This window comes from Netta rufina (genome assembly GCF_964035555.1).
Source record: "Netta rufina genome assembly, chromosome: 1".
In the NCBI taxonomy this organism is placed as follows: Eukaryota; Metazoa; Chordata; class Aves; order Anseriformes; family Anatidae; genus Netta; species Netta rufina.
In genome coordinates this window covers 3,687,671-3,702,666 of record NC_140123.1, presented here as the reverse complement: position 1 = coordinate 3,702,666, position 14,996 = coordinate 3,687,671, and the positions used below count along the sequence as shown (strand labels likewise).

At 47.9% G+C, this 14,996-nt stretch overlaps 1 protein-coding gene across 1 annotated transcript; it reads left to right on the top strand.

Moving 5' to 3' along the window:
- Positions 1-7,020: 7,020 nt before the first annotated feature.
- On the top strand, positions 7,021-13,521 carry KCTD21 (potassium channel tetramerization domain containing 21; the record flags this gene model as incomplete). Its single annotated transcript, XM_084297367.1, has 2 exons — positions 7,021-7,045; positions 12,707-13,521. Exon 2 carries the CDS (start codon positions 12,739-12,741, stop codon positions 13,519-13,521), a length of 783 nt encoding a protein of 260 aa, XP_084153493.1. The 5' UTR covers positions 7,021-7,045; positions 12,707-12,738.
- Between the last annotated feature and the right edge of the window lie 1,475 nt (positions 13,522-14,996).

Sequence of the window (14,996 nt, the reverse complement as noted above, 5' to 3'; positions counted from 1 at the left end):
AGAAACTGCAGAGTCAGGCAAAGCTTCCCATTCATCACAGCCCGAATTCACCAGCCATAAAGCATTAGAAAGCACTGAAAAAGCCCCCGGGTCTTCCCCTGGAAGACAGCTCTCCAGACACCATCCTGGCCTTTCTGTCCCCTGTCTGTTCACTGTTCATCGTTCACAAGCTGACCTTGTGGTGGAGGATCCATCACCAGCAAAGGATTTCACAATACAATATTAAACCTGTATTAAAGCTACATTCCAGATGCATTGTACTAAATAAAAATAAACACTACAGTCTTCAAACTACACTCAGACAGCATTCAAGTGGCAAAGTTTAGGAGTTAGGAGGGCTAATTCAGCCCCAGCACAGCTCCAGATGCTTTCAGGGATATTATTTAAAGGATCTCATATTAACTCTATCTATTTTTTTTTTCCAGGGACTTATTGGAGAATGAATCAGGGTTTGCAGTGAAGGAGACTGTTGCCTGCAAGAGCACTGCCTCATTTGTTGCAGAAATTGGAAATGTGTCATCAACAACCCAGGGAACTGCAGGAGACGGGGGGAGAGCTTCATCACTGGGCAGCCAAACGCTGCTCCGGAGATCTGGTGCCTGGTCCTCTTCTGTTAAATACTAAAAAAAAATAATAATAATAATAAAAAATAAAAATAAAAAAAATAAAAGAGAGAATAAATATTCAAAGAATCAGGAATCTGTCATAAGAAGTGGGAGAACTTCAACATTTTAGCACTTCATATTCCAGGCAATAACTCATAGAAAAGTTGGAAGGATCGGCTCATTCCTGCTTGCAAAAGAGAACTGAGCTCCTGGAGCACATGAAGATGCTGGAGGAGGTCAAAGTGTTAATTATTAATCTGAAGAGCTGCTCTGAGGTTCCATCTGGTGTGCAGCTCACACGAAACAGAAAGTACACAGCTTTGCAGAGAAAAAGAAAAAATTCCCATAAAGTGGTGAAACTGTTCTGCTCCCCTCGTGCACGACTGGCAGGAGCAACCTGGGGAAAATCGAAGGATCAGGTGGGAGGTTTGTGGTCCAACCCTTGCACAAAGCTGAAATTAAACCAATTTGCTCGGGGCTTTCTCCATCCAGGTCTTGAAAACATGCTAGGATGGAGATCACACAACCACCCTGAGCAACTTGCCCCAGTTTTTAACTAGCTCGCAGTGGGAAGTTTTTCCTTATTTCCAGTTGGAAACTCGTGTTTTGATTTATGCCTGGTTTTTCTCTCATTCTCCTGCCATGCACTGCTGTGAAAAGCCTGGCTCCATCTCCCAGATAACCTCCTGGGAGGCACTGGGCTGCTGCTATCAGCCAGCGCCCAGCTTTCACCAGGGGGTTGGTGCAGCCCAGCTGAGTCCATGCTGGATGAGTTCATCCAGAGACGAATCTGTATCAAATGCAGAACTTTGCATTTGTCATTGCTGAATTCCACGAGGTTCTCGTCAGCCCTGGCCAGCCCTGGTCCCCCTACATGGCAGCCCTGCCATCAAGCAAACCTCCTTCGTGTGCCCAGACACAGCTTTCAAAAGGCTGTGCCCAATGATTTTCCCAAAGACAGGCTGACAAAGGTAGTTTCTGAGATCGTCCTTCTTGATTTTTGGAGATGTGCTGGAGAGGGAGCTGTGCTTTGTAAAAGGGAGGAATGTCTTCCTACCTCATCTTTGTCATGCAGATGCTCAGACTTAGGAAAGTGTCCTGCAAACACTCTGCCTTCTGCCTGATAGATCAACGAGCACGGATGATATTTGGTAGCACAAACTGCATCCACAGACACACAGCAGTGCTTTCTCCCATACCTCCTCAAAATAATAAATAAATAAATAGATAGATAAATAAATAGATAGATAAATAAATAAATAAATAAAAAGGATGCTGTAAAGGACAGCAGCTCTGGCTCCAGACCTAAATGCCACCTAAAGCCACAAAGAAAATGAAGTATTTCCAGGCTTGCAACAGGCTTTGTTTGCTGCAAGATGCGTCCCTGCAAGGACAGCTGGCCAGCCGTGTTTCAGAAAGCAGAGAGTGAAATGGAGTATAAGCAGAGAGCATCATCGGCCAGCTTCATTTCACTCCCTCAACTGAGTAAACTGCAAACAAAAAAATAACAAAAAAACTGAGCTCAGGATGAAAAGTCACCTTGGGCTTTAGTTGGGTCTAATCTTCATATTCTGTAATGCTCTGAGGTGTCCTCTTAATATATTTCTCTCCTGACTATGTTTTTTTTTTTTTCTTTAATTGGGACTCATTTCACTTGAAGTCTCTCCAATTAGTTCTAAATCAATTCATTCCCCCATCTCTGCCAGCAGCAGATTTCCAGTAAAGGCTCCCCAGTACTTTTTGCAGAATGCAGTATTGGTTCCTGCACCCACACCATAAAAGCTGGGAAAACATAGACCTGAGATTTATCTTACCTTCAGGAAATCTTGGTAATAAATTTAACACATTTCCTATGATGGCATCCGGACTGTTTCATGCTATATAGCTTGATAAATACCACTAGGGGAGGGAAAAAATCCCACCGTCCAAATGTAGGCTGATAAATAATGTGACTTCCTTCTTACTTAAAAAGAAGACAAAATTGTGATCTACTTCCCTAACTGCTCTGGAGGTCTGGAAGTACAGAATCAAGAGTCACCTTTTATTGTCCTTAACTCCTGCTCAAGTGGTTCCTTTTATGTCAGCCAAGACATTACTGTTATTCTTCCTTCATCCTCCAGGCAGTCAGGCAATTAGGACTCGATCCTGCAGGCTGCTGAGCTGCTGCAGGACGGAGGTGAGTGCTCACAGCACCTTCCTAGAGCACAGCACACTGCACAACAGTATTCTCCGAAATTTCTATAAAATTTGCTGTGACTTATTGTCCAAACTTGTCCAAAGAAGCAGCCCCTGCTGTCACACACCTCTCTAGGTCTGTTTTCCAGGAACATCAAAGCAATTTGCAGTCCTAATTTTTTTTTTTCTCTTTCCTTTCCTTTCCTTTCCTTTCCTTTCCTTTCCTTTCCTTTCCTTTCCTTTCCTTTCCTTTCCTTTCCTTTCCTTTCCTTTCCTTTCCTTTCCTTTCCTTTCCTTTCCTTTCCTTTTTAGAGAATAAATATTTCCTTAATTCATAAGCAATGGGAATATTTTTGGTCCAAAGTACCTGCACATCCATCCATCTGAGGAGGGCAAACAACCTATAACACATCAGTACCACATCCAATAGATGCAGCCTCACCAGCAGGTATCGAGCAAGCACAAGCAATCATTATCACTTCCCTATGACTTTTTTTTTTTTCTAAAATGCTAAAAAAACTTATGTAAATAACCATAAAGAAATTGCAACTGACCTACAGAATGGTAAATCATCAAATAAAGGCTGTCATCACTGCTGCCATATCCCCTGCTCTTCTCTCCCTGTGATCTATTGCAGTTTACACAATCAGTTATACTCTTAATTTAGCTGGGATCTAGCTATTTTGGCTAAATCACCTGAATTAATTGGAGTGATGTGATGCCAGCTCTGTGCTCTTCCGTGCATACCTCAAGCACTCACAATGACTTAATGCTGCGGTTTCTTCCTCAAGTCCCCTCAGCGACACAGTTGCTGCTTCCCTCTTTATTTCTTTCCTAATTATTTGTCATCCTGCTGTTCATTAATATCTAAAGCCTCAGGCTGCCTTATTTATTATTCGCACTGTAATAATGCCTGGAGGCTTCAGCTGAAGCAGTGCCCGCTGTTCTGCAAGCCGTGGGTATCTATGGGGATACGCACAGAGGAGCACACATCGCCTTCATGAGACAAGGCTGTTGCAGCAATATAACAGAAACTCAGAGCTAATAACTTCCCCCCAAAACGCAGCTAAATAGCCCTTTAGAAACCAAAGTGAGACTCTACCCATCTGCGGTCGTAGCAGGGAAAGATTGGCAGCGTGGAAGGCTGGCCAAAATTTTCGCCTGTAATTACAATCTGCCTCCTCTAATCCACCTCCCCTTTTCGAGGAGATAACATATTCCTCGCTTCCTGTCCCAAACTGTTTTCCAGTGACAGATTGCACTCGTGTTGCGTGTCTCCTACTCACTACAGCTAATTAATTTGGGCTCTTAAGGCTCTTTCATGCTTTCCTGCCCTCTGGTGTACTCGATCTGAAGCACCCTGAGCACTTGTGGGGCTCCTCGCCCCACAGCTGGTGGAGCCACAGGTGGGTCCCCATGCTCTGCAGGACCTCCTGCCCTGCCCAGCACCTTTCTATCCTCTCCAGAAACTAAAGATTCATCCGAATATCATCACCCAGCCGGGGCAGCAGTATTTTGTGGGGCTTTGCTGTAGAGCTGGAGGTCCGCCTTGGGATCAGCAGGCTCCTTGTGGCCATACATTTCTCTGAGGGGTCCCTAAAAAGTAACTAGCTAAAGTGCATGTGTGCAACCAGCCTAGATTTACCAGATAGCAGGCCATATCTTTACTAAATTCTGTTGATGTTTCTAAAATCTGTTGGTTTTTCTCCTAAGAAGCCAGAGCTGGGGGTGGTGGGCCTGGGGAAGAGAAGGCCCTGGGGAGAGCTGCCAGGGCCTGCAGGGGGGGTAGGAAAGCTGGGGAGGGACTCTTGGTCAGGGCTGGGGGGACAGGACGAGGGGCAGTGGCTGGAGCCTGGCAGGGGGGAGGCTTCGGGAAGAAATTGGGAAGAAATTCTGCCCTCTGAGGGCGCTGAGGGCCTGGCCCAGGCTGCCCAGAGGAGCTGAAGGCGGCTGCCTCAGCCAGCCCGCTCTCTGATCTCCAGTGCTGCTCCTTCGGTCCCTTTGCTGCACACAAACCCCAAAGCCTCTTCTCTTGCTTTATGTTTCTCGCTGTTAGGCACTCAGTCATCAGACAAAACAAAACAAAACAAAACAAAAAAAGGCTTTGGCTAGATGTCAAAGCGATGAGTGCAGTAATGCCAAATAAAGCCCAAGGCCCTGACATTTCATCCTCTCTCCGTCTCCAGACTCCTCCCAGCTCCATTCCTCCCCTCCAGACAAGAGATACATGCACAGCTCTAACACATGTCAGCATCCTTCTCCAATAAAGCCTCTCAAAAGCATTGCTAGCATGTTATCAGCCATCACCTCCAGCTGTGGCTGCAGAAACTGAGGCACAAAGAATTACATTTCCCTCTCCCATTGCCCCCGAATTCAGTAGCAAAGGCACAGGAACCGGGACTTGGACCACCACTGACAAACCGCTAGCTTTATGGCTAAGCCCAGCACCAACCACAGACAAAATTTCCTCCTCCCAAAGCCTTCTGCTTTCCTCCCTAGCTCTCAGCCAGGGCTGCGTTTCTCCTGTGTGATACCAGGAGAGCCTGGCTCCTGCCCTGACCTTCAGACCAACGTCCTTTCTATTATCATCCCCAGGGACTGTAAATACATCTACTCCGGAAGGCTTTTTTGGAGGTATTTATAGAATAAACATCACTCTCCTTCCTTCACATTGCTGCCTGCTTTTATCTGTGTAGAGAAATAAAAGCCCTGGAGATGGTCCAAGCGAAAACCACGTCTCCTCCACCAAAGCACACCGGACCGAGCACTGGCTGGGATTTATCCGCCCTTGCCTAACTGCTTGGAGATACAGAGACCTCCAGTTTTCAGGAAAAAGGGGACGTGTCCCTCATTTTAGACCTCGGTTTCCCTGCAGCCCCCAAGTATTTGGCTGTGCCTCAGCTAATCCAGAAACCAGGAAGGCCAAGCGAGATCATGGCACATGGAGACTGTGGCAAACTTCACCGCCCCTGTCACAAAATGTGCTCTGAATCTTTTAGGGCCTGTGGGATGGGAACATCCCAGGCTGTTCCACTCCCCAGGTCGGTTTCCCTGGGTGAAAGCCTGGACACAATTTGTACCAGCTCCTTGTGGCAAGCTGCTGCCTCGCAAAGGAAGGTTTGCGGAGCTCTGCAGGCACCAGGGGAATGCGCACACACACACACACACACACACACAGCATTGTTCTGGGTTCCCCACCTGCATCCTGAGCATCCCCTTTGCATCCCAACCTTCATTCCAGCCATCCCTGCTGCACCCATTCCCCCAAAAATCCCTCCTTCTGGGCAGGCCTCCCTTTAGGCATCCCAGCTCCCGAGCCCTGAACACTCCTCCTGCACGCTGAACCCCAAGCCCCCATTAATCCCAGTTCCCTCCCTCATCCCAGTCCCTAAGCATCCCATTCTCTGAGCATCCTGGCCTCCAAACATCCCTCCAAGTCTCCTTGCTGTATCCTGAAGCCCCGAGCACCCCAACCCCTGAGCATCCCTCCCTCTGAGCATCCCAAGCCCTGAACATCCCTCTCTGTGAGCCTCGAGCCCCAAACACCTCTCCTGCATCCCACCCTCTGAGCATCCCTCCTGCATCCCTTCCCCAGAGCATCCCGAGCATCTCTCCAACTCCCAAATACCAATCCCGCATCCCGACCCCCGAACACCCTTCCTTTGAGAATCCATCCTATACCCTGAAACCCTGAGCACCCCAACCTCCCGATCCCCGAATACCAACCCTGCACCCTGACCCCTGAGAATCCCTCCTGCGTCCTGACCCCCAAAATCCCTCTCTCCAGTATCCCTCCTGTATCCTGAAGCCCCAAACATCCCAACACATTGCATCCCGAGCATCCCTCCAGCATCCCTTCCCCGGAGCATCCCAAACACCCCTCTCTGAGCATCCCTCCCTCGGAGCAGCCCTTCCCAAGAGCATCCCTCACCCTGCGCATCCTTCCAGCATCCCTCCACCCTTTTACACCCCAAACCACCCCCCAGCACCCCATCCCCTGACCTCCCCCCGTCCTCCTGCCCCCCGTTACCTCCCCCCCGGAGCCGTGCCGAGCCGTGCCAACCCGTTTCGCTCCTCTTTAGGGCAGAAAAGCCGCAGCCCTGCGGGCAGCTCCGGGGGCAGGGCGAAGGGAAGGCGACGAAACTACAAATCCCAGCTCTGGCAGCACCGGGAGAGCCGGGCTCGCCGCCCCTTTGCTTCCTCCTCCTCCTCCTCCTCCTCCTCCTGCGGCGCCCGGGCGGGGACGGGGCTCGGCGGGGCCGCAGGTGGGTGCGGGGCCAGCGGGGGGGGCTTTGGGGGAAGCCACCCCATAAGGGGGGAGAGGGATGGCTTGGGGTCACCCCCTTCCCATCCCACCGCCAGCTGGGGAAACTGAGGCACGGGTGGGATTTGGGGAGGGGGGTGCTGCTTGCTGGGCCAGAGGGGCCAGAGGGAGAAGGGCTTTGGGATGCGGGGAGCATTTAGTGGGTTTATTCCTATTATTATTATAATTATAATTATTGCAATTATTACTATTATTAGGATGAGTTTAGCTTTTCATTCTGCTGTAGCGAATTCCCGGCTGTGCAGGGAGGAGCCAGCCCCTCTCAGCATGGCGCAGCACCGCCCGGCAAACTTTGTCCTCCCCCCATTTCCCCAATCCCATTTTTCTGCAATTCACGGGTTTTTCAGCACTTTGGGGGACGAAGCTGGCTCTGAAGGCGGCCGGCTCGGATCCTGGCCCCTACCACATTCGTCCCACCTCCTCTTCGCCCAGAGCTGCACACTGCTTAACTTCAGCATCTGCAGATGCAGCATTTTGGGGTCACCTCCATCCCCCAGCAAGAGGCACCAGCCTGGACCCACTGCCAGGAGATGCTCCAGACCCCAAAGAAGGGAGGTCCTGGCCCTGGAAGGGATGGAGGAGCACGCCAGCGAGCCGGGGATGTTAGGAAAGTCGTGTTCATCCTTCCCCGTTTATTGCTGTGTTTAACGCAGCGTGATTAGAAAATAAACCTCGAGTCACCGGTGAGCTTTTCCTCGAGGCTATAGGGGATGTTTCCTCGAGGCTATAGGGGAAGGGTGAGGTGGCGTTTCCTGCACGGTGCCTGCCGGGAACTGGAGTCCCTGCCACAGCTCTCTGCGTCTTGCAGTGGTTGGCAGAGCTCCCCGCGCTCGGCCCGGTGGCCAGAACGATGTGGGATTGATTTCCATCCTAAAGCAACGGGAAAACGCGGGGTTCCCTCTGTAGGATCGCAGTAAATAAGCACGTAGTGTGTAGAAGGCGTGTTGCAAACATTTAACCTGCCGGAGCTGAGCATCCGCTGGGATCACTGCGTGCATCAGTGGTACCCTAGAGGAAGGTTAAGCCTCTCCTTGTAACACATTTTATCCCAAATCCTTCCTTAAACCCAGCTCTCACGTGCTGCCTGCTGGCTGCTGGGGGCTGCCTCTCACTCGGGAAGCCAGGAACCAAGTTTTCCTTTTATTTTTCTTTTCTAAACCCTTCTTATTTTATTTCCACTTTCCCTTGGTCATTCTTCGTTACGGCTTTTCCCCAAGCTGTCACCGTAGGGTGACTTCTGGACGTCAAAGTGCCTTTCCTCTAGCCCCCATAACACAAATTCCTAGCTGAGGGTCTTGCTTTCCCCTCCTTTTTACCCCAAATCCATCTGGCCCCTCCGGGCTTCCCGCAGCGCATTACCTGGCCAGCCTCGTGCGGCGTTTCTGCAGCCACTGCGGCTCTCTTGGGCAATACCCAAAAGTCAGGGAGGTTTTTTTTAGGCTGGCTTTTCTTCCCGATACTTATCAGAAACGGTCCCCGTCTTGCTTTCATCTTATTGCCACTTAGGTTTTCTTCCTAAATAATTCATCTCTCATTTTTGCTGCGTTTGTGCCTTGCTGCTCATCTCAACTCCGCAGCTTTTTCTTAACCAAGCTGGGTTTTTCGCTGCCTTAAAGACGGCTTTCCAAAGTTTCAGCCATGAAGGGATGTTTTATGGGTTGGGTACGGAAGGGTACACTAAAATTAATCAGCGAGGCATCTATAGAAAATTAAAATTAAAATGCACTCCTCCCACATCACATCGCCCTTTGCTGCTCTGCGTTTAATTCATTTCCCTAACGAGATCCTCTGCACGATGCTCTGAGCAGCCTGTTAACCCCGTCTTACCTGCTGCCTCCCCAAAATCCCCCAAAACGGAGTCATTTTCTTTCCCTGTAAAGGGAAACCTGTGTCTGTAAGCAATTCCTGCTGCTTTTATTTTCCCACTCCCAACAAATACTTGTGCTTGGTTTACTTCTGAGGGAAACCAAGGCATCGCTACGCCTTTTCCCAAATAAAAACTTCATTTTGTTTTCTCATCTGCTTAGCACCTTTTGTATCTTTTCTCTGCCCTGCCACTATTTCTAGCTTTGGCCAAGCTACTTCTATCTTTATTCTGTTAATGCAGAGCCAGTTTTCTCCAAATATTTAATGAGATTGTGAAAGAGAACCAGACGTTCGATCCCTCGGGTTTCATCAACTCGCTGGTTCGGGGTAGATTATTTTTAACTGGAAAGATCAATTTTTATCTGAATCAGGAAGCAGAAAACTCATATTAAAAAATGGCTTTTCCTGTGCTTTATATATACACAAATTTATATTTTCTGTAAGGAAAGGTCCCTGTTGTTTTTTTGTTTTTTTGAAAATGTTATAAACATAACTTTAAAGTTTACAGCAACCTGCATTTTCTGGCTAAAAAAAAGGGTAAACTGCAGCTTTGCTCATTTTTCAGAGAGGTTAAACACTCAGCAATAGTTGTGCCACTTGCACCATTTTTACCTAAGGAGGCACATCACGAATGATGCATTTTTGGATGATTATTTGTGCACGTGTGGGTTGTTTTTTTTTCTAAATTGGGTGAAACCAGCACTCTGTTAAATTATACATGCAGAATTTTATTTATGATCTAATTAAAGCACTCTTAAATGCAATGAATAAATAAGAGGGGAAATAAGCTTGCCCAAGGCTGTTTTGCATTGAAAATTATTAAACAAAGGAAGCCTCACAGATAATGAAGGAGCTGAGGTGATGGTTATAAATATGTGAAGATGTTAATAAGTGAAAATGGGTAAATTTTGTCATTTCCCACACCGTTTCCTAACTTCCTGCTGTGGCAACCCCACGACTCTCCCAGGTTCAGACCAATTATTTGCTGAACTAAACTCCTGGAGTAGAGGCTCCTTATAGAAATGGGCGCTCTGCATCTGCTGAGGATGCTCCTGCCAGTAAAACCCACCTTCAAATTTACAAACCCTGGTCTGCCGAAATGCTCGGAGGCTCAAGCAGCAGCTTTGACTCAGAAGTTGGACTTCTCAATAAAAAACCGCCACGAAGCAAGGCTAGTTTCTCTCAATTTGCATCGCCTGAAGAGATGATGTCTTCAAATAAGTGTAGTTTTTTTTATTTATTTATCTCCTTAACACTAAATTACATCTATTTTTTGAAAGAAAAATGTATTTAAACCCAAATCACTCTCAAAGCACGTAATAACACTGTGCTCTTTGGTGAAACTCACATCTTCGGCTCTCAAATTAGATCTCTAGGTGATCTAATCGGACTGAATTTTAAGTACTGCTTTGGGAGCAGCTCCACAAAAGGCTTTACTGTAATTCTCTTGCTTCCAAGAACCATAACCCAGTTCGTACTTGGCCTTGGGGACCGCAGCTTACAGCCATGCATGGCCACGTCAGAGGCTCTCCTGCAGCCTCGTGTTCGTGGAAATGCCACCAAGCAGCAGTGCTGCACTCTTGGAGAGCCCTTCTCTGATATTAGGTCAGATAGGTGCCAAGAGACCAGAGCCAGACCCTTTTTTTTTAACATTACCCATTTCAGATCAGTCTGAGCCATCTGCCTCATTAATATGTGTGTAACCAGCCGGGTTTGGGATCAGAATAAACTTAGGGTGGATATTGGGTTTGAAATGGACTCTCTCTTGTCTTCTCAGTGAAGATTTGGGCCATCCACTGGTCTTTAGGTTCTTGATGAGAGAATTTGCCAGGAGAAGGCTGTCGCAGACCCACGGAGGAGGACATCTCGCTGCAGCTGGCAGACAGCATGAGAAAACTCCTCCCGTGGTACCAACAAGCAGGCGTGGGCTCAAAAATCTGCAAACATGACCTATAAAGAAAGAACGGAAAAAAATGGGGTTGTTTGGTCTAAAACAGCCTGAGTTTTAGCAGAGGAGGGAAGCCGTGAACGGGCCTTTGGGCCGGTGTCAGTCCTGTCTCTGCCGTCTGTTATTCACAGGGAGATGTTGGGAACAATTCTGTTCTTGGCTGAAACGTGAAAAAAAATACGCATTTGGGGCTGGTTTTGTGAATGTCAGACCGTGTTTGTAGCAACACTTTCACAGGCATATTGCAAGCCCTTAGGGGGGAAAAATACACGGCAGCCACTCGTACAACAGAATTAGACCGGTTGGAGCCGATATAAAATGGGTTTGAAGAGCTCCCGGCTCTAATTTGGGTTGAAGCCTTCAAGAGTGGGAAGTTTGCTGAGACGACAGTGCTGAGGGGAGGGTAACGCTGAAACAAACAGCTTTTTTTTCAGGGTGTTTTTGGCTGAAGTTAGTACCAAGGACGGGCTTTGGTCACGGGGGTGGAGTGGGTGCTGTGTTGCTTTCCACGTGTCTTTATTTTCCAGTTTTATTGGATGCAGGATCTCTGTTGCTTACACAAGCAAAGCCCTCGGTGGATTTGCAGAGCTGATTATTTCCCCTCATTATTGTGCAGTGACAAACGCGCTGTGTGCTGAGGCCAACCCGGGCTACAGGACAGAGGGAAATGTTATACCTGAAGTATGTGACTGCAGAGCTGATAACAACGTTATCCTGGCTAGGATTATTCCATGACTATTTAGGCTTAATAAACTTAATTTTAAGGCAGCTGTTTGGCTGCTTTCTGTTGGATGACCGTAGCTACTACAGCAAGAGCTACCTCCTAGCTCTGCAGCAAATACCGATGGGTTCCCTGCTGCTTTTTAAACAGTCAAAGTAAAGCTGAGGATGAAGTTGTTGATGGATTTGGATTCAGCAAACAAGGAAAAACAGCTGTGCGATGGAGCAGCAGCTCCCTAAACTGGCTTAGTGTGGGGTCAGGAAAGTGCTGGAGCTGCAGGAAGGAATAAGGACGGTAGGGTAGCGGGTGAAGGGAGGTATGTTCCCTCCAGAGGCAATGATGCTGAACTGCAGCATAAAATCACATCCTCAGTTTGGCTCAGCTGATTGCAGAGGAGCTGCACAGAAGCTACGCCAGCTGAGGATACGGCCCCAATTAATTAGGAAATGTTTTCTCAGGCAAAGTACGTTGGAAGGAGAAAGTCTGATTTTTTTATTTGTATTTTTTTTTCCCTGAATGGTAGCACTTACGGCAGCACAGCTCGCTGGCTCCCTGCTAGGATGACTGCACACAAATGTGTGCTAGGGGGGTTCTGCCACCACAGCTTTGTTGCTTTGATTACACCTCAAGATGCCTTGGAAGATATTGGGAATATGTCCGGTTCTTGTCCTGCTTTTCTGTTTCCTCTAAATCCTGCGATCATGAGGGAGATGAGATCAGGTGAGCCTAGGATCTAACTCTTGAAGTCGGCAGTCGTTCTGCTGTAGGCACCTGTGGGAGAGATTTCACATTCAGCATGACTGCAAAGCTTTGGAAAACTCGTGATTTCTGGCACTAAATTTTGAACTAAACAAAGCCCTGTTAAAGACCCTTAGGAGAAAAAAACATCCTTAAGTTTCTTTTCAAGACACATCCTCCAACAACCCAAGTTCCAATTCCTATGATGAATTATTACCCTGTAGTTACCCAGATATATTTAGTACTCTTTTTTTTTTTTTCCCCTGTTCCTTTTGAGCAGGTTGATGCAGCTGAATGTGTGGTGTTGGATTTTTATTTTTATTTTTTAGAGTTAGTCCCAGCACCGCGGGACTTTTCCGTCATGTCAGAACCCATCACGCTCAATGTGGGAGGGAAACTCTACACCACCTCCCTGTCCACCCTGACTAGCTTCCCAGACTCCATGCTGGGGGCCATGTTCAGTGGGAAGATGCCCACCAAGAAGGACAGCCAAGGCAACTGCTTCATCGACAGAGACGGCAAAATCTTCCGCTACATCCTCAACTTCTTACGAACTTCTCACTTGGACCTCCCCGAGGACTTTCAGGAAATGGGCTTGCTTCGGCGGGAGGTGGATTTTTATCAAATCCAGCCCCTGATCGAGGCCTTGCAGGAAAAGGAGGTGGAGCTTTCCAAAGCGGAGAAAAACGCCATGCTCAACATCAGCCTCGACCAGAAGACCCAGACCGTTCACTTCACCGTCCGAGAAGCGCCCCAGATCTACAGCCTCTCCTCCTCCAACATGGAAGTCTTCAGCGCCAATATCTTCTCCACTTCGTGCCTCTTCCTGAAGCTTCTCGGTTCCAAACTTTACTACTGCTTCAACGGAAACCTCTCGTCCATATCCAGCTACCTGCAGGACCCCAACCATTTGACCTTAGATTGGGTTGCGAGCGTGGAGGGCCTTCCCGAAGAGGAGTACACGCGGCAGAACTTGAAGAGACTCTGGGTGGTGCCTGACAATAAGCAGATCAACAGCTTCCAGGTGTTTGTGGAAGAAGTGCTCAAAATAGCCCTGAGCGATGGCTTCTGCATAGATTCTTCTCACCCACACACTTCGGATTTCATGAATAATAAGATTATTCGCCTGATTCGATACAAGTAGGAAGGGCTGTTGATGGTGGTGCCGGCGTGGAGATAACACGGGTTAAGTGTTTCCCTCTAAAACACACTTACAGCCTAATTCAGAATCGTGCTTGCCTGGATTAAGAGCCACTAACAGGGAGATGATTTTCCTTTAATGTATTTACCGATGCCATCTTCCAGAATATGGCCATACTCTAAGCAGAAGGAATATTGTCTAACACCTGAATTCAGGGTTGGTTCTGTCTCTGCCTCCACCTCTAACCTGCTGTACAACTGTGGGGAAAATCACTGAACTTCTACCCTTCCTACGTTCTCTGGTTGGAAAATGGGGATGGTCCTTAACCTATCCTGCAAGGGTGATGCGAATGTTCAGTCATCAAGATCTGGAGAGTAGCTGGAGACCTGATGCGGTGAAAGAAGCCATGGAGCTACACTCCAGTGGGCACATTTTCCTTCTCTTACCATGCCACCTGCGTGGAGCACGCAAGAAACTTGTTGGATCCACAGAGAAGAAGCCTCGCCACGTGGACTCATCCAATATTGCTGCAAAGGACGGTGCGAACTGCACATGAGTAGGGGATCCTGTCCTGTTGCCATCTGAAGGTGACTTTTTTTTTTCCTGAACCCTGGGAGGAAGCCTGTTCTTCTTTCAGGGAAACCGTGTTTGAATGATGTGCCTGACACTGGGAACGACCAAGAAAGCCATAAGAGAGAGAGTGATGTTCTTAAAACTTGAGAAGATTGTGTCTGTTGGGGAACTTTGCTTTGGATGCTCTTAAACCTTTACATTCCAAAGTCATCCGAGACCACTGGTCCTTTTCCTTCCCTCACAACGCTATAATTTGTCCTGAGGATGCTCCGAAAACTCTTAAGAGGTGAAGACATCAAGAGGGCAAAGGCCCCCAAATAGATTCTGAACGGTTGAACCTCTTCTGCCTGGACACGGCCTTCTTTTGGCCATGTCAACCAGCACGGGATGGTCTCGAGGTAGGCTGGATTCCATCTGAAAGGACTATTTTTCCATCATTACCCCCAGTATTTCTAATGACAAAGCTAGGGGCTCGTTTTTGCTGCACATTGAGCCATTTATGATGTCCTTGTGAACAGTCAGGCTGCTAAGGCAGCATTTTTGCCTTCTTGCTGGGATTTCCTGTCCAGTCGTCAGAAAGATTAGGCAGGAGGAAACCAGAGGTGATGACAGTGGTCGAGCCCTTTCCTAAAAGCTTGGCCTGGTGCTACGGTGATCAAAATGATGGTTAGCTCATCTGTGCCACGTTCAAGGTGGTTCATTCTCAGCTAATTACGTTTAGAAATACTTTAGGTGTCCCTAACCAGATTGCATGAGAGACCCCCCCCGGAACATTTCCCGTAACCTCTAATGAGATAGAAGGGAAAATGCAATAACCAACTTCTGCATTTGTAATTTTATTGCTTCCAAAAGTTCTCGGTAGGGGGCTGCAAAGCTCAGTGTCGCTCATGGTCTCGTTTCCCAAA